General features: G+C 44.0%; 1 protein-coding gene across 5 annotated transcripts in view; it reads right to left on the bottom strand.

The window, feature by feature from the left end:
* LOC119973371 (RAD51-associated protein 1-like) overlaps nucleotides 1–18,807 on the bottom strand; it is a 59,345-nt gene that overhangs the window by 30,510 nt on the left and 10,028 nt on the right. For all 5 annotated transcript variants that reach the window (XM_038811361.1, XM_038811362.1, XM_038811360.1 and 2 more), the window contains exon 5: nucleotides 13,106–13,270. In XM_038811361.1, coding sequence (XP_038667289.1) covers nucleotides 13,106–13,270 — 165 coding nt within the window. The remainder of the gene's footprint in view (nucleotides 1–13,105; nucleotides 13,271–18,807) is intronic.

Below are 18,807 nucleotides of genomic sequence, written 5' to 3'. Positions count from 1 at the left end.
CTCACAACATAAGGACAATGAAGGCAGGTTCATATCGCTTTATGGAACAGGAGATAACTTATTTACCACAATCACTTCAATAGGAATAGGTACTTTAATCTCATCTTTTTTTTAACAAACAATTTTATTGAGGTATTTTAGGCATATATAAAAAGTGACATTGTATAGTATTAAAAAAAAAGTCAAGATGCAAATTACAAATTAAACATAGTGCAAACCACGGCTCTGTTCACGCATGGACCTGTCTCAATATCCCCCTACTCTACCCTTGCACCCCCCCCCCCCCCCCTCTCCCCCCCGACGCTTACTCCTCTGCGAAGAAGTCAATAAATAGCTGCCACCTTCGGGCGAACCCTAGTAGCGAACCTCTCCAGGCGAACTTGACTTTCTCTAGGCCAAGAAAGCTCACCATGTCCGATAGCCATACCTCAGTATTCGGAGGCTTTGAGTCCCTCCATGCTAACAATATTTGTCACCGGGCTACAAGGGAAGCAAAGGCCAGAATGTTGGCCTCTCTCTCTCTTCCTGGACTCCCGGGTACTCCAAAACCCCAAAGATTGCCACCTCCGGGCTCATTACCACCCTAGTTTTCAATACCCGGGACATGACATCTGCGTATCCCTGCAAACACCCCCTGGGTTTATGGCATGACCAGAACATGTGTACATGGTTAGCCGGCCCTCCGGCGCATCTAGCACACTTGTCCTCCAGCCCGAAGAATCTGCTCATCCGGACCACTGTCACGTGGGCCTGGTGCACGACCTTAAACTGGATCAGACTGAGCCTGGCGCATGTTGCGGTTGTGTTTACTCTGCTCAGGGCTTCTACCGTCCTCCAGCTCTCTTCCCCCCCCCCCCCCCCCCCCCGAGCTCCTCCTCCCACTTAAGCTTCAGGTCCTCGGTCTGTGTATCCTCAGCTCTCATTAGCTCCTTGTAGATGTATGAAACTCTACCATCTCCCACCTCTCCCTTAGAAACTACCCTGTCCTGCCTCCCCTTCGGCAGGAGACGTGGGAAGGACGGCACCAGTCTGTGTACAAAATCCGTCACTTGCTAGTATCTAAAGTCGTTCCCTCTCGCCAGCCCAAACTTCTCCTCCAGCGCCCTCCTGCTCGGAAAGCTCCCTTCCAGGAACAGATCCCCCATCCTCACAATCCCCGCCCTCCTCCAGTTTTTTTTTAAAAAATTTAGATTACCCAATTATTTTTTTCTAATTAAGGGGCAATTTAGCGTGGCCAATCTACCTACTCTGCACATTTTTGGGTTGTGGGGGCGAAACCCACGCAAACACGGGGAGAATGTGCAAACTCCACACGGACAGTGACCCAGAGCCGGGATCGAACCTGGGCCCTCAGCGCTGTGAGGCGGTTGTGCTAACCACTAGGCCACCGTGCTGCCCTCCCCTCCTCCACAGTTGATACCCCCCGTCCATGTTCCCCGGGGCAAAGTCGGTGGTTGCCGCAGATTGGGGTCCACACCGATGCTCTTACCTCCCCTACATGCCTCCTCCACTGGCCCCAGATCCGAAGAGCCGCCACCACTATCGGGCTGGTGGAGTACCGTGCCGGCAGAAGCAGCAGAGGCGCTGTGACCAGGGCTGCTAAGCTAGTGCCCCTGCACGAAGCAGTCTCCATCCGCTTCCAAACCGACCCTGAACCCAACATCCATTTCCTTATCATCGTTATGTTGGCCGCCCAGTGATAGTTCTTTAATCTTATCTTTGAAACAATTGTTGGTTTCCTTGACAATTACACACACTACCACAAAGGTAATCAAGCCAGCAATGAAGTCTGCAATATTAGGATGTCGAATGTTACGGAATATGTCAATAAGAGTATATATGACCAAAAGGACACTTAGATTAAAGTCCAGGATTGCTCTTAATGGGTGTTAAAATGATTTTAATTGTTATGTCCCAAATGGTAGACAGGCTCTCAGCATCATCAAATCCATGGGCCAAGATGGGCAAATCATTGAGAAGTCATGTTACTGAAGTTGGGATAGTAGGCATATGGGCACCTGTACCTGAGTAGCAGACACTTTACATTTTACTTCATCAGGCATTGTCCTTACTCCCACATTGACTATTTCTTTACAACTAAATCATAGGCTCATAGAAGAATTGACAGCAACATTTTACCAATAACTCTCTCTGATCATGGGCCCATAGCTTTGTCTTGGGATCTGGGACAAACATCTATTTCAAAGAGGTGGCGTCTGAATGCATCTCACTTAAATGATAAAGAATTTGTTGAATTTGTGAGAGTTGCAACTCTATCTAGAACTTAATGCAGCACCGGATACCTCACTTTATGGGACTGCACGAAGGTGTATTTAAGAGGTAGGATCATCTTATTTGCTTTTGCCAAAACGGAAGAAAAATGAATCAAGATAGGTTGAATTAGAACAGGAAATTCCAAATTTAGAACAGCAACACAAAAAACAGCACGCACCAGCTTTGATAGCCTCCATAATAAAGGCTCGCAGTGGTTAGCACTGCTGCCTTACAGTACCAGGGACCCGGGTTTAATTCCAGCCTTGGATAACTCTTATGTGTGGAGTTTACACTTTCTGCTGGTACCTGCGAGGATTTCCTCTGGGTGCTCGGGTTTCCTCTCACAGTCCAAAGGAGAATTGCACTCAATATTAGGCACCCTCTGCCTCTTGGTGTCAGCAATATGTTGTACGCAGTAACAACTTCAGTTACATGACTTTTCAATGAAATGGCGATGTAGTTTCATGTGATATTGGTGGCAGGTCCACCTTTGCGGTCCATATGATGGCGTGGGAAAGAAAACAGTTTGGTTTACAATGACTTCTGTTGTCAGATTCACCAATTGTTCCTGCAGAGTTGCTGCCCCAGCTTTCTGAGCTGAAGCTGGCCCTGCCAATGGAAAGTGCCATTGTTTTTGGCAAGGAATGCTACCAAGGTAGCAGAACTTGTCTTTAGTCTGAAATGCTACATTACTGATCTTAAGCACAAAGGTGTGTGACTGGATGACCAGGTATGGGCTGTTCCATTATTTCAGCTGAATATCCTCAAGATATAGGTGAATAGCCTTCAATCAATAGCAAAAATCAAACTAATTATTGGCCATCTGCACTGCTTTTGTTCATACCTGACAAAGATTGAAGATGCTGCTGAAAGTCATAAGTTCAAGAGCTTTGAGATGTAAAAGGTGCTTAAAATGCAATTTTTCTTTTTGTGGAATTCTTACATTGTGCAAACATGAAAGCGAAACACGGTTTTCTGCATAGCAAACTTACCTTGTTGTCGCCACCCTTGTATATTTACTAATATCACGCTTTAGCAACAAACATGTACAACTTCACATTAGCATTATTACTTAGAAGCACAGCCTCTGCTCCACAATATTAGAAGCACCACTGATACAACAGCTAATTAAGTGGTCCTTGCACATACAATATTGTAATGTTTATGACTTTTACCATTTGCTGTGTTTTATCCGACATTGCTCTCTGAGGTGCCGAGCAATTTCTTATACATTAAAAGGAGATGGGAGGTTGAACTGCAAAAGGAGCTGTCGGTGGAAGACTGGAATGAAATTTGCTCTGAGGCCCATCTTGCTACCTACTCAAATATCTGGAGAGAATATAAATGGAAGCTCATCGCTAAGTACTTCAGAACATCACTTATTGCTGTTAAAAATTGGTTCCTGCCCCACAAGTAGTTGCTGGAGTGCCTGCGGGGGACCAATTGGTCATTACTTATACACATTCTGGTCATGCCTAAAGTTGAGGAAGTATTGGGATAAGATATTCAAACATTGACTGAGGTAATCCACATGGACATCCCACAGGCCCTTCCCTAACTTCTCTATTAGGTATATATCCTACAAAGGATGAGAGGAAGAAAACATAACAATCTTTTACAAATTTTGCTGATAGCTGCTATCAAATGGCTGAAACCCATACACCAACCTATGAAACTTGGCTGCCCAAAGTCAGAGAGCTATTTGAGATGGAAAGAATCACACATGCATTATGCTTACTGAACAAAACATTTCAAAGGTGGATCCCAGTAATGGGAATGTTGCTCGCATGACTAAATCAGAGAGAGCACTCCCACCCCACTAGTTGCATGTATTTTATTGCCCCCCCCCCCCCCCACTCCAGCTTTTTTTTAAAATGTATTTTCCCATGTATTTCCTATAGTAATTTTTCACTGCTACTCTATGCAAGGAAGCAACTTTTATAGAGACCAATCATCATAATTAAATAAAAGCAAATTACTGTGGATGCTGGAATCGGAAACAAAAACAAAAAATACTGGACAATCTCAGCAGGTCTGACAACATCTGTGGAGATAAAACGGAGCTAACAATTCGAGTCTGATGACTTTTTGTCAAAACTAGAGCCCTTTTTTCTCCACAGACGCTGTCAGACCAGCTGAGATTGTCCAGTGTTTTCTGTTTTTGTACCATCATCAAATTCTTGTTTATCTGCTATATCAACACATGTCTGTGTGTACATGTAACTTGATTCTCTAAACTGCCATGTAATATTGTTTCTTTTATATTTCTGTCAACAGCACTGTTGATTAATGTGATGTACAATGCTAGCTCTTTTCCCTCGTTAACCTTTTTTTTCTGTATGCTATGAGAAATGAAAATAAAAACAATAGGTTCAAAAAAAATTTACAAAGCATCTTTCTTCAAGAACAATTATTGATAATGGAGAAAAATACACATTTCAATTAAGCTTGCTGAATTTGCGTGACATGGTCATTCATATATAAGCATAGTATTTTCTGTAACTGTTTCTTTGATTAGCTCATGCTCTTGAATTCTAAGGAGGTCCTGTGGCGCAGTGGGTAGAGTCCCTGCCATTGAGCCAGAAGCTCCAGGTTTGAGTTCCACCCCAGGACCTGATGGCCAAGGAAGGTGTGTTCATAACTGGGCCAAGCAGGTTGCGCATCAACCTGAAAAATCATTCCAAATACACCAATGGCCGGCAGTAAGAGTGGGAGAGACTCCTGGTCAGCCACGTTTGGTGTGGAGTGGCGCCCCTCTCAAGCTGTAAGCCCCTGGTGACAGACTAGTGACCTAGTGTTCCAGATAAAGCCTCCCTATAGGAACAGCTGAAAATCTGCCTTGTGCACCACGAGATGTGCGAAGAGAAACAAACAACAACAGAAATTCTCTACCACTCCGTTCAGAATGCTATTTTATGAGCATGAATTAGGCTCTTCTATGCTTTTTTGTTAAGAGAAATTTGACCCCCATAATTGGTAGAATCCCATGTCTTCTTCTTTGGTGATCACCCGCTAACGAGTATGATTATCCACCTAAGAAACTCCGTGTTACTGGTCATGAGTTCTGTGGATCCTTGCATGAGCGTGATCCTAGAGCCGCATCTGCGACTGCACACTTGTCAGGTTTTTCTGGGAGGTGGGATCGGTTCTTGGACTCTAGATCGCTGGCATTCATTCCTCAAGCTCCTTTTTCGGGCCCCCTCTTGCCAGCGTATGTTCTCGAAGAATTGTGTCCCTTCAATCAGGAGGTTCCTCCAAGGAGGCCTCTTATGAGCAAGGATCTCCCAAGCGTTTACATCTATGTTGCATTTCTTGAGGTAAGCCTTCAGGGGTCTTCAAAGCGTTTACTTTGTCCTCCTCTTGTTTGGGAGCCTTCCTTTAGCTGGGGGAAGATGATTTGCTTTGGCAGTCAGGACTCTGACATCTGAAGCACACATACAGTCCAGCGGAGTTGGTTTTGGATGATCATGAATCTCCGCATCGAGCCTTAGAGATTCCACTCTCAATCACTGAATAAGTTTAATTTAAAAATTTCAGCTATATTCATACAAATGTTTTTAAAATATTCACACTTTGTTTTATGTCAGCCTTAGACGAGAAGTGGCTCCACAAGTAGAGGTCATGCTCCATGTTTGATAGGGTTTCTCTGTTGATCTTGATAGAGGGAGAGACAATCCCATGTACCACTTTAAATAACAGTTAACAAAAGAACATGTTTACACATACAATTCCCACAGTATTTATTTCACAAAAAATAAACACAGGGCACGATTTTCTCAACCCATTGGAGATGGGTTAGGGGTGAGATTAATATCAGGTTGGGATTACAATGTGATCCCACCCTCTTGTTGGCTTTTTCAGGGTGGAAAAGTTCATTGTTAAGAAGCCAATCTTAAGATGCTTTACCCTGAACCCTGGATTTTCTCGCCATGATCCATGTATCCTGAACAGTCAACTACTTACTCGGGTCACTGAGACAAGTACACAGCGGAAAGAGTTTCTTCAGTGAGACTGACAAACTGGGAAAGCTTTGATTAGTTGCATTGAAGAGCTCAAGCCATGGCCATTGAGAGACTGTTGTTCAGACCACTTCTCTCACAACAGTACTTTCAGTACTTGGAATGTACTGCACCTACCTTCATGCTGTACTTCCCTGCTGCCAGCTCAGCGTGGCATGGGAGCTGTTCCACTTGCTGAGGTTCATAAGCAGAGACCACACCATTGCCAAATGCTCCTACAGCATTAGAAGCAGCACCAGCACCAACTGCTGTCTCTTTAGCCACACAACAGGACAGAGGGGATGGACACAGAAATTCAGTTGGGAGAAGGCAAAACGCTCCAACCCAGGATCTAATGGCAGTGGATCAGTTCTCTGAACATGTCTAAGCACCAATGCCTGAGATTCTCACAGCAAGTTGCTGTTGACATCTGCAGTCTCCTGGTACAAGATCTCCCTCCCTACTGGAGCTGGTGGGAATACACTGCCAATGCCGATAAGGTGCCCGTTTCTGAAGGACTAAAACGCCTATCAACCACTGAGTCTCTGTCTCTATCCAAGTTTTGTGCTCTCATTTCCTGCAAAATGGGGATGTGAGGTGCTTGATGGGAGAGGAATGAGTGGAACTGCAAAGTGTGTTGACCAGAGGAATGCTATGCAGGAGATTGCTGAGAAAGTCAGACAGTGGGACTTAGCATCTGAAAGTGTTATGACACTCACTTCTACTGCCTTGGTGCACCAAGAGGATCTATCACCACGTTGGAGGAAGTAGACTTTTGTTGCCAATTTACTTGGCTACTTCCATCCATCCATCCATTCTGCCACATGTTGTGGTCCCTTAAATTAGAAATCCTTTCTTTGACACACTAGACGGCCAGGGACCAGAGGTGGGATGTCAATTGGTTTTCTATGATAAAGGACAGTACAGCGGTTAGCACTGTTGCTTCACAGTGCCAAGGACCCAGTTTTGATTCCCGGCTTGGGTCACTGTCTCTGTGAGTCTGCACATTCTCCCCATGTCTGCGTGGGGTTCCTCCCACAAGTCCTTAAAGACGTGCTTGTTAGGTGAATTGGACATTCCGAATTCTCCCTCAGTGTACCCGAACAGGCGCCAGAGTGTGGCGACTAGGGGATTTTCACAGTAACTTGATTGCAGTGTTAATGTACGCCTACTTGTGACACTAATAAAGATTATTATTAACTACTGGTTCCTCTGTACATAGGGTCAGATTCCAACCCCGAAAATGGCCTCACTATTGTGGCAGGGCCGAAAGGTATTAAGATTCCGCTCTCAGTCATTGAACAAGTTTAACTTAGAAGTAATTTTCATTTATAATTTCAACTACATAAATGCAACTTAAAAAAATTATCCAGTATTTTGTTTTATGCCTTTTACGCATACTTTCTATCCACCTTGCCACATTCCCTTTAACAGAAGGCTATAGCAAATCTCCACCCACAAGAACTGCCAGAAAACAGTTCTGGATAAAGCATCAGCAGACAATGAACCAAGAACCTGCCTTTGGGAATAGCACACATAGCATGACACAAATGCACATACACATTTCACTGTATTAAACTCGAACTGTTAGTTTCATTTACATAATCTGTTAGCTCAAATTACATAGAGACTTAGAAAATAGGAGGAGGCTATTTGGCCCTTTAGCCTGCTCCGTCATTACAATCATGACTGATCATCCAACTCAATAGCCTAATCCTGCCTTCTCCCATATCCTTTGATCCCCTTCGCCCCAAGTGCTATATCTAACTGCTTCTTGAATACATGTAATGTTTTGGCCTCAACCACTTTTGTGGTAACAGGCTCACCAATCTCTGGGTGAAGAAATTTCTCCTCATTTCTCTCCTAAATGGTCTTCCCTGTGTCCTCAGACTTTGACCCCTGGATTCACCATCGGGAACATCCTTCTTGCATCTACCATGTCTGATCCGGTTATAATTTTATAGGATTCTAGGAGACCCCCGCATTCTTCTGATCTTCAGACAAATACAATGCCAACCAACTCAAATCTCTCCTCATACGTCTGCCCTGTCACCCCAGGAATCAGTCTTATACGAATAAAAACAAGAAACTGGAGATGAATCACTTCAGGATTCAGTACATGAATCGCTTCAGTTCTTGAAAATAATAAAATTATCAGATTTTGTCATGTGAAACGAAAGTCACCATAGTCCATGAGGACCATAGGTTATGCTCCGCCTTTGAGAGAGCCCTGACTGGAGGTGATTTACCCTGAGGGTCATTACACTTCAGGCAAGGGCAAGGTTGAGAAGGTAGGGCCTTCATGGATAACCTCAGCTGGTACAGGAATTGAATGCGCGTTCTTGGCTTCGCTCCACATCAAAAAACAGCAGTCAAGCCAATTGAATTAATAGATCCCCATACTCATGGAGATAAACAATGAGTTGGTCAAGGAAAACTGTAGGTGGGCGGGGAAAGTGTTCATGCATACATTATCTGCGGCCTCACGGCACCGAGGTCCAGATTCGATCCCAGTTCTGGGTCACTGTCCGTGTGGAGTTTGCACTTTCTTCCTGTGTTTGCATGGGTTTCGACCCGACAACCCAAAAATGTGCAAGCTAGGTGCATTGGCCACGCTAAATTGCTCCTTAATTGGAAAAAATGAATTGGGTACTCTAAATTCTTTTTTTAATGCATACATTACCTTGCAAAGAACTGATTTATGTGTCAGGTTTTTCTCTTCATTGTCACTGACCTTAGAAAACAAGTTGCCAGTGATCATGAATTCAGCGCAAGCATTTAGAAGAAACCTGAATGAGTTTTGGAGTGTGGCTAATCTCACAATTTGCATGACATTTGCATTTAATCAATGTTCACGATGGTGTCCTAGAACTCATTATGATTGTCTTGGAGATCAATGAGAAAGTTCCCACTTTTTCTCTGAAATGACCTGCAGTTAAAAAAAAACTTTGCTTCTCACAGCAGGTGTAATGTACCAGACGGATTTCTATCCTTGATTTTGTATGTCCACATGCTTGCAAAATCCGCGTTAAGATTTGCTTGTCCTCCTTCAAAACAAAATCACATGATAGAACATGGTATAAACTAAGTAGCAAAGAATGTGAGTAAGAGTACTCGGTTAAGAACCCTGAATCTCAATATAATTTACCTAGATATTGGGCAGAAAAAGTTCACACAGGAGTTATAAGGATGCAAAAATCTGTTTTTGCATGAATGGCTGATGACTTTAAATGCGTAAAAAAATCCCAAAAGATATTTTACTGCTTTTTTCCTTTAATCCTTCCAACGCTCCTTATCTTGCTTGCTTTCTTTCTCATGTGATATTTTTCTTTCCCCACCCCCTCCCCCGCCAATATCATTGGTAACTTTCCCACAATCACAACCTACCTGTTCCATACAGGCCACTCCTGCACCAAAACTGATCTCAATGTCTTTGAATTGTTTTCTCCGACGCCACCTCGCCAGTCATACATTTAATTCTTTATTTAGGACATTTAAATCTGGTGATTTATTTGTAATGCAAATATGGAAAAATCAAGCAGTCAAGTATCAAGACATTATTAGCCCACTCTATCACAAGCTAACCAAGGTGAAGGTATTCATCTCAGACTGGTGTTACATTACATAGTCATCTCAGATTGGTGTTACATTACATTGACAACAATATTAACACCCATTTCAAAGGGAGCCCATTTCTTTTTTTTAAATTTAGATTACCCAATTATTTTTTCCAATTAAGGGGCAATTTAGCGTGGCCAATGCACCTACTCTGCACATTTTTTGTGTTGTGGGGGCGAATCCCACGCAGACACAGGGAGAATGTGCAAACTCCACGCGGACAGTGACCCAGAGCCGGGATCGAACCTGGGACCTCAGCGCCGTGAGGCGGTTGTGCTAACCACTAGGCCACCGTGCTGCCCGAGGGAGCCCATTTCTACTATGCTGCCCCAGCTCTTCATCTGGACCCAACAAGTAATTTCCTCCTTTTACCCATCTTATTTTATATGCTTTAATTGCAAATATTTCTTGATTATAATACAACCACCTCCATCCCCTCCCCCCCTCTGTGGTCATGCACCCCCCCCTCTCTCTCTATGGTCATGCTTCGAAGTCAACTCACCACCATCTTCTCAAGGTCAATTAAGGATGGGCAATTAATGCTGGCCTGGCCAGCAAAGCCCATACCCCTTGAATGAATAAAGAAAATCTGTTTCTAACACTATTTTGCAAGTGACCAACCTCAATGTATGCCCCCTTGTTACTGATGCAACTAATGGAATCTATCCTTCACTACCTACCCTCTCAAAATTCATAATCTTCAAAGCTAAATTATGTGCCCGATTCTCCCAAAGTATTTCAAAGTTAATTTGTGGTGGATTTTTCAGGGAGTCTCCCGCCGTCTCTACCGGTGAGCTCCCCACCGCTATTCAATGACACATAGTCACTTTTTTGAGCCCTGGCGAGTTTCTCACCGGTTTAGCCCACACTCAGAATTCTTTTTAGCACTGGGGAGCTGAACTCACAGACCGGGCCGCCATTTTGTAAGGATGCCCTGATCTCTAAGTGAGCTTGTGCATCCCCCACACATGGGTAATGTCACCCCGACACACATGGACATTACCTCATCACCCCCCCCCCCCCCCCAAGCGAGGACACCTTGCTATGGGGTCCCTGGGGGTCCCCCTTCTTCAATCTCCCCCAAGCCCCCTTACAGAACCTCCTTCCTTCTAGGACCCCCACCCATGACTCAGCCAACCGCCTGGAGGCCCCTACTTACCTGCTCTTCACTCCCCCACTCCATACTCATTTTATGAGCATGCCCCCCTCGTCCCCTAGCTCTTGGCAGTGCCACCCTGACACTCAGGCAGTGCTCTTGCTGGCAGTGCCAGAGTGGCAGCTGGGGTGCCAAGGTGCCATGCTCCGGGAAGGAGGGGGGGGGGGGGGTGCAGGGAACCACCCTGCACTTATCCTGACCATCCTGGGGTCTCCAGTGACCCAGAAGACCCCCAGGTGTCGCTCCATCTGGTCCACATTTGTTTGGACCAGTACTTATCAGCACCTGGCTACAGCCTCCCTGGGGAGGCCGAAGAATTGAGGGAGTCCGTTGGATCCCGTGCAGGTAGGTCTACAACCTACTACCATGAGTGTCATTTGGTCCCACCCTTTTGGGGCGGAGTTCTGACTCTGACGTCTCACCGGGCGTCAAGAGAATCCCGGGAAGTGTGGAGCCTGTCAGGAGGCTCACTGGAGGCCTTTCTCGCCATTGTCTTGCCATGTTGCGCTCAAGCAAAAGCACAACGCGGCCAGAGATTTGAGCCCAATATATCCCTGAATTCTCTCAGTTCCAATGGAAAGGTCAAGTTTGTGAGTCCTTTCTTCACATACAGAACATCTAATTCCAGATACTATTCCTGTCAATCTTCACTGTAATCTTTCATGGTTCCAATATCCTTTCTTTAATATGGTTCCCAAAACAACCTTGATCAATGTAACCTGATCAATGCATGCATTTGGCATCACTTTCCACACCTTTTATATGCAAATGCCTCCTCATCCAAAATCCTACTTAACATCTCATTATATCTGGAGTCTCATGTTTGAAGATCTAAATGTTTTCACTCAAAACTATTGATTCTGCCATTCAAAACATTCTGCCACTTATGGCGTAATTCCATTATTGCTGCTTTCTCTGGAATTTAAAACTTCAGATATCTCTGCCCATCTACTTTACTAACCTGCCTATGTCCTTCAACATTTGTCCTCACAACTAACACCAGCCCTGATTTTGTATCAGCAGAATTTGATATCTTGTCTTGATTACACCTGGGCCCAAACAATTTACAGGATTTGAAAGTGAAGAAAATGTCCCTGGGATTCCAGGGATTCACCACGACCAACATCCCACAAATACAATTCCTGCTGCCAAATACTGAAGAGTATTATTTGTTCCTCTTCAGTCAATACATGAAAGTTAGGTCCTATAAGTTTTGATTAATCTCATACATGCAAATAAAAGTCAGCACGACAAAGCAGCTAAAGCTGCCGTCGTTAATTCCCAGAGGTGAACATCTGCTTAAAATTCAGACTAATAATCTAAGAATGACTTTGGACATAACTAAACATATATTGGACCACAATATGGCACATGTAAAACATAACTACTTGAAATTAAATAATGTAGATTTGTACATTAAGTGGCACTTTGCTGCCTTAGGGTTCAATTTATATAACTTTGTCTTAAGAGGTTATGCCGGTGGTCACTTACAATCCGCAAACTAGTTTGAATGTATGAAATACAGTTTTGCGGGCTGCACAGGTCTTCTGGAAGGGATAGACGTGATAAGCCAAATTACCTTGTTTCATCTTATACTTTGGGATGTACTTATCCATTATTATGTTTATCACATATGTAAAATCAACAGTTTGCTTGGAATTGTACTTAGAGAATTATCAAGGACAAACGCCACTATCACAGGCAAAACGTTCACCTCATATTGTTGTGTGCTAAAAACCAATACCATTGGAAAGTCAATTCATATTAAGCAAATGAATACCTCTTAATGAAATTCAAATTAAAATTAGTGAATTTTACACTTATATTTTGATATTCATAAGTGAGAGTATCATTTATTCATTCATTCAACATGTGTAAAAATAATTGAGGCTACTGATGTCAAATATTCACTTAATAGGAGTAAGCACTAGACTCCTTTTGTTATCAGATATTATCAATTTGTCGAAGGAGAACACATTGAGTTCTCCTACATTTAAGGTAAACATTTATTTAATCCAGGCAGTAATAATTTTGCAATTATTAGTTACCAGCTACTCACTTGCCGAGTAGTCTTTTTCACCTGCAGAATCCTCTTCACATTCACCATCACTACCTCTCTCATCGAGTAGAATTTGTTTCTGTTTCGATGCAGCTCCAGCCGCTGCCCGCCTTTGTCTTGGTCGAACTGATGGACCTTTCGTTTCAGCAGAAATCATATCTGAGCCTATAGTAAAACATTGGTTATGGATTACAACAGTCATTGTTCTGATATGGATAATAAAGAAAATCTACAATTCATTGTACAGTAAAAACGGTACATGTGGCATACTCTTTCCCTCTACCACATTTCTGCAGGTCCAGTCAGTCACACTTGGTAAACACTTGTGCAAATTATAGGATTCTGCCCTGCAGTATATAGTTTACTAGTTAAGCTATAAATTTAATACAATGATTGTATCATCTCAGTACTGGTTTAAACCATTGCTCCCATTCAGAGAGATAAAATCTTAAAATCCATCAACCAATCACCTATTCACTCTCCTATTTAATGCCTTCGAACACTCACCAGTCACTGGGGCTAGAATCTGAAAACAATAAATTAAAAGCAGCACATCCCCCCTCCCCCCAGCACCCCCAAACCGAATTCTTGGTAAACCAAATTTACCAAGTTGGCACTTATATCTCAAAGTTCTCAGTCCTTAGCTTGGAGCCTAACCAGCAATCAAATCTTTTAGAAACTTGCTCTATTTGCTGCTCCTCGTTTTGTGTAATGGGAGCAAAGGATACTGGGAAGATTCAAAACGTATTGCATTATATTTATAGCTTAACTAGTTAAACCACATACTTAAAACAACTCGGTTAACAGTCGTACAATATTGCCAAATTTGAAACCCAATTAGTTCAATAAACCACAAAGTTAGAAGAGAGATGATGTGTTACAGCTATAGATGTGGTAGCTGCTGTGTAGCCACCAAAGTTGGCCATTCCCTCAATACAAAATGGAGGAACGCAAAGCTTGCAGGTTAAAATGGACAAAGTTTGCAGCACAAGCAGGCTGCACCAAGCCAATGTGTATTCTTTCTGCTAAGAGAGCAGACAGCACCGAAACGAACAATCCACATACTAATGAGGCAATCTCCGGGATAGTTAACATAGTAATGGAACGATCCCAGGGACAATGGACACAAATAGGGAAGTGATTGCAACAGTGTATGGGAAACCAGACACCCCGGCACCAGCGGGGTTCGAAAACAAAGCACCTGAAGGCCCGCACAGCAACCGAGGGACAGCCTCAGTATTGGGGGGATTCAAACAAATCGATTGGGAAGAGACCCAATCGATTCCCAGCAGGTAAAGGGACCGCCCAAAAGGGCGCGAAGCCCTAGGACCTATAAAAGACAGGTCCCAAACTTAGTTTGTTCTTCTTGACCAGCCCTCCTCTCTGGACCAGCTCTCTCGACCAGCCTTTTACAGAAGAAGACCTTGACCGAGAGGAGAGGTTTGGGACAGCAGCCGCCAACAAGTAAGTGTCTCACAATGATCGCCACCAGAGATAGACACTCCTGACCCCTTTTTAACCCGTACCAACCTGAAGTCTGCGGACCAGTGCAGAGCAAGAGGCCTTGTCCCCTGATCCGGCAGTTCCCTTTAAGATAAGTATTGGTTTATTTAGTGGTAGGAATAGTTTAATCATCTTAGCGTGTACCTGGGTAGTATTATAATTGTATTATAATAAACTCATTTGTTTGAACTTACTAATTGGTGTATGGTTTTATTGCTTTGAACTTGACCTTGAAACTTGTGGCGGTATCTTAATGATACCTGGCGACTCCAGAGCTAAGTAACGAAACAGAGCCAAATTGAGTGTTAAGCACACTCACCCAGAACGAGCAACAGCTGGAAACCTTTGTGATCCACAGCAACCACAGCTGCAGCAAGTCTCTGCAGCTCAAGCAACTTCAGCAAGGACTGTCAGAGGATACAGCAGGATATAGATCCGTTTGAGACTTGGACGGTGAGAGGTTTAATCCGGACAAATGTGAGGTAATGCATTTTGGAAGGTCTAACATAGATGGGAAATATACACTAAATGGCAGAACTCTTAAAAATATTGACAGGCAGAGGGATCTAGATGTACAGGTACACAGGTCACTGAAAGTGGCAACGCAGGTGGAGAAGATAGGCAAGAAGGCACATGGCATGCTTGCCTTCATCGGCCTGGGCAATGAATATAAAAATTGGCAAGGCATGCTGCAGCTATATAAAACCCTAGTTAGGCCATACTTGGAATACAGTGTTCAATTCTGTTTGCCGCATTGCCAGAAGGATGTGGAGGCTTTGGAGAGGGTACAGAAGAGGTTTACTAGGATGTTGTCTGGTATGGAGAGCATTAGCTATGAGGAGAGGTTTCTTCTCACTGGAATGATGGAGGTTGAGGGGCGACCTGATAGAAGTCTACAAAATTATGAGTGGCATGACACCCACATCCTGTGAACAAATTTTTAAAAACTTCCTAAAACTTCTTATGCACCTCTACAATGAACCTGAAGATCCAAAACATATCTAAAATAAAATCCAAGATTTGGTCATACACTCCTTTATGGTAATTTTCTGAGGCACGAATAACTTGCATTTACCTTTCGGATCCAAAGAATATCTTAAAGTACAGGTACAGTATCTTAAAGCCAGCAACTTGGGACCAAAGCTGCGAGTATTTCAGATCTTGCTGCATTTCAGGTCAAGCCTGACTGGTTGGGGTCACGGATGGTTCAAAGTATTGGAATAGACTGCCGCACAAGCAGTGAAGGAGATAACTAGTCAGACATCACACCATGCCAATGCAGCGCCTAGCCAAATTATCCAGATAAGGTTTTTGTTTTACTCAATTAAAATTGATGCATGGCATATTAAAAAATGTTCAGTTGTCGGTCAATTCTGTTTTTTTGGCTAGCAGGATTTGAGACATGGTTCTATACTTCACAAGCAATTAAGTTATTTTTAAAGCCAAGTCACTGCTGTAATGCAAGGAAACCGGGTTGAAAACCCAATTAAAATCAGTTAAAACATTCTAAGTGAGTTTCCCTCAAGTCTTACAATATTCTACAATCTCATTTAAAGCTACACCAATTATACATTATGAAAGCAAAATATAGCCATTCCTCTGCTTTCTCTCCATGTGTTTAGAACATCTCAGATATGAACTCATAATTTTTTTTTTTAAGAAAGTATTTTTATTCTAATTTTTAACATTTAAAACACACATTACAAAGTAAAACCGACACAAAACCCCAAACCCACCCGTCCCAAAACTCAAACCAAACTCCCCACCTCGCCATCCCCTCAGCAGTTGACAGTAACAAGCTCCTTGAAATGAAATATAAACAAACCCTATCTCGTATGGAACCCCTCACTCGCCCCCTCAGAGCAAATTTCAACTTTTCCAAATACACAAACGCCATTAAATTCCCCAGCCACACTGAAGCACAGGGTGGAGAAGCTGACCTCCACCCCAACAGGACCCACCTGCGAGCGATCAACAAGGCAAAGGCTAAAACATCTGCCCCGCACCCATCTGCAACTCCGGTAAGACAGACGCACCTAATATGGCCCCCAGGGGACTGGGCTCAAATTCCACACGCAAGATCGCCAACATGGTGCTGAACAACGACCTCCAAAATTTCTTCAACTTTGGCTGGAAACCTCCCACACTGCTGACAAGGGTCTTCCACCCCCTCAAACAACTGTCTCATCTTTGACTTCGTCAGGTTGGCTCTGTGTACAACCTTTAGCTGCATCAACCCCAGCCTCGTGCACAAAGTGGTGGCATTCATCTTCCGCAGCACCTCACACCACCACCATATCCGCGTCCAAGATCCTCCCATAGATTGCCGAGATGACCCCCGCCCACTCAACCCTATCACCGACAACACCCCCTCCAGCAACAAGGAGGACGGTGCCACTGGAAAAGTCAGAAAAACCTTTTTCTCGAAATCCCGCACCTGCATTTACCTAAAAACCTCCCCGTGCAGAATCCCAAACTTCTCCCCCAGCGCCTTCAAACTTGCAAACCACCCTTCTAAATATTAGTCCTTCCCATCACCCTTCACTCCTCTCCTCCCCGAAACCTCGCATCCATCCTCGCTGGGTTGTTGGGGTGAGCCCATGGAAACACAGGGAGAATGTTTAAACTCCTATGGTCAGTGACCTGGGGCCAGGATTGAACCCGAGTCCTCGGCGCCGTGAGGCAGCAGTGCTAACCACTGCACTACCGTGCCGCCCATGAACATAATATTTTCAATGACTAAGAATCTTTACTTAAGTGAAGGCAAGTTTTAGTTAGAGAAACAAAGGATTAACTTTCTGTTGAATTATGCATCCATGAAAATAACTCCGAGCCCATTCAGTGAGTGCAACAACTTAAAGTGTCCAAGTCATTTTAATAATCTTTATTGTCACAAGTAGGCTTATATTAACACGGCAATTAAGTTACTGTGAAAAGACCCTAGTTGCCATGCCCCAGCGCCTGTTCGTGTACACTGAGGGGGAATTCAGAATGTCCACATTACCTAACAGCACATCTTTTGGGACTCGTGGCAGGAAACCGGAGCACCGGGAGGAAACCCACGCAGACACGGGGAGAATGTGCAGTCCCGCATAGACAGTGACCCAAGCCAGGAATCGAACCTGGGACCCTGGCGCTGTGAAGCAACAGTGCTAACCATTGTGTTACCGTGCCACCCAATACCTTTTACATTAATAGGCGGGGAATACCAGTCCTAACTATATTCCCACCTGTAAATGCACTGGTAACCTTTTTTTAAAATGTACTGGTGGTTTTCGGTACTTTGGTTAAATGAGCGCGTCTATTTGATAAGTGGTCTTATGGCAGACCTATTCCTCTTTCCTGAGTGGTCCTGACTGTCGGGGTAGTTTTCCAGGTGTTGGGGGTAGGCTGGCCCTCCGTCCCAGGCCCTGACGGCCCCCTCCTCTCTGGGACAGGGCTCCACCTTTCCGGCTGGGATCTAATGATATCCTTCTTAACCTCGGGCCTCATGGCTATTTTGGTGTCCCTCGAGGGGATTTGCCGTTGCTTGAGGTCCGGCGGCCTGTTCCTCCCTTGGACCTGGGACATTATGGATGGGGTTTGGGTAGTTTGAGTCTTTCGATCCTCACTCTTTTCTCAAGTTTCTCTCGGAGACCCTGGGTTAGAGGTTGGAGGCCTGAGGCTTCCTTGGACTTGTGGTATCCGGTCCTCTTTTTGAGTCTTGTAGTTATATGATGGTGGTCTGCTCTGTTCTGGGCTGGACAGGAGTTTGATTGCATTGTGCGCATCAGTGTAATTCCCTCAGAACTCTTGGATTTTTAAAAAAATCCTCTATTATTTTTCTTTGAAGCTATGGGTATGGTGTACCTCCGTACTGTTGACTGTATCCTGCTTTAGTGCAGAAGGATCATCTACTAGTGGGAGGAACATGTTGGTGATTTTGTCCCCGACTCATCAGGTCTTATTTGTCCCCATGTTTGCAATGACTTCTGTTATGTGCTGTCCCTGTTTTGCATTGATACCTATGGCTCTTTTCCTTTTGTTTTCATGTGATAATTGTGAAAACTTGAAAACGTCAATGAAAATAAATTTTAAAAACTACAAGTACTTAATACCGATTACTACCGGTATGGGGCAGCATGGTGGGGCAGTGGTTAGCACTGCTGCCACATGGCGCCGAGGACCCAGGTTCGATCCCGGCCCCAGGACGCTGTCCA

Source organism: Scyliorhinus canicula, chromosome 11, assembly GCF_902713615.1.
Source record: "Scyliorhinus canicula chromosome 11, sScyCan1.1, whole genome shotgun sequence".
Taxonomy (NCBI): Eukaryota; Metazoa; Chordata; class Chondrichthyes; order Carcharhiniformes; family Scyliorhinidae; genus Scyliorhinus; species Scyliorhinus canicula.
Note: the sequence above shows the minus strand (reverse complement) of the source record. Positions and strands in the feature narration are given on the sequence as shown.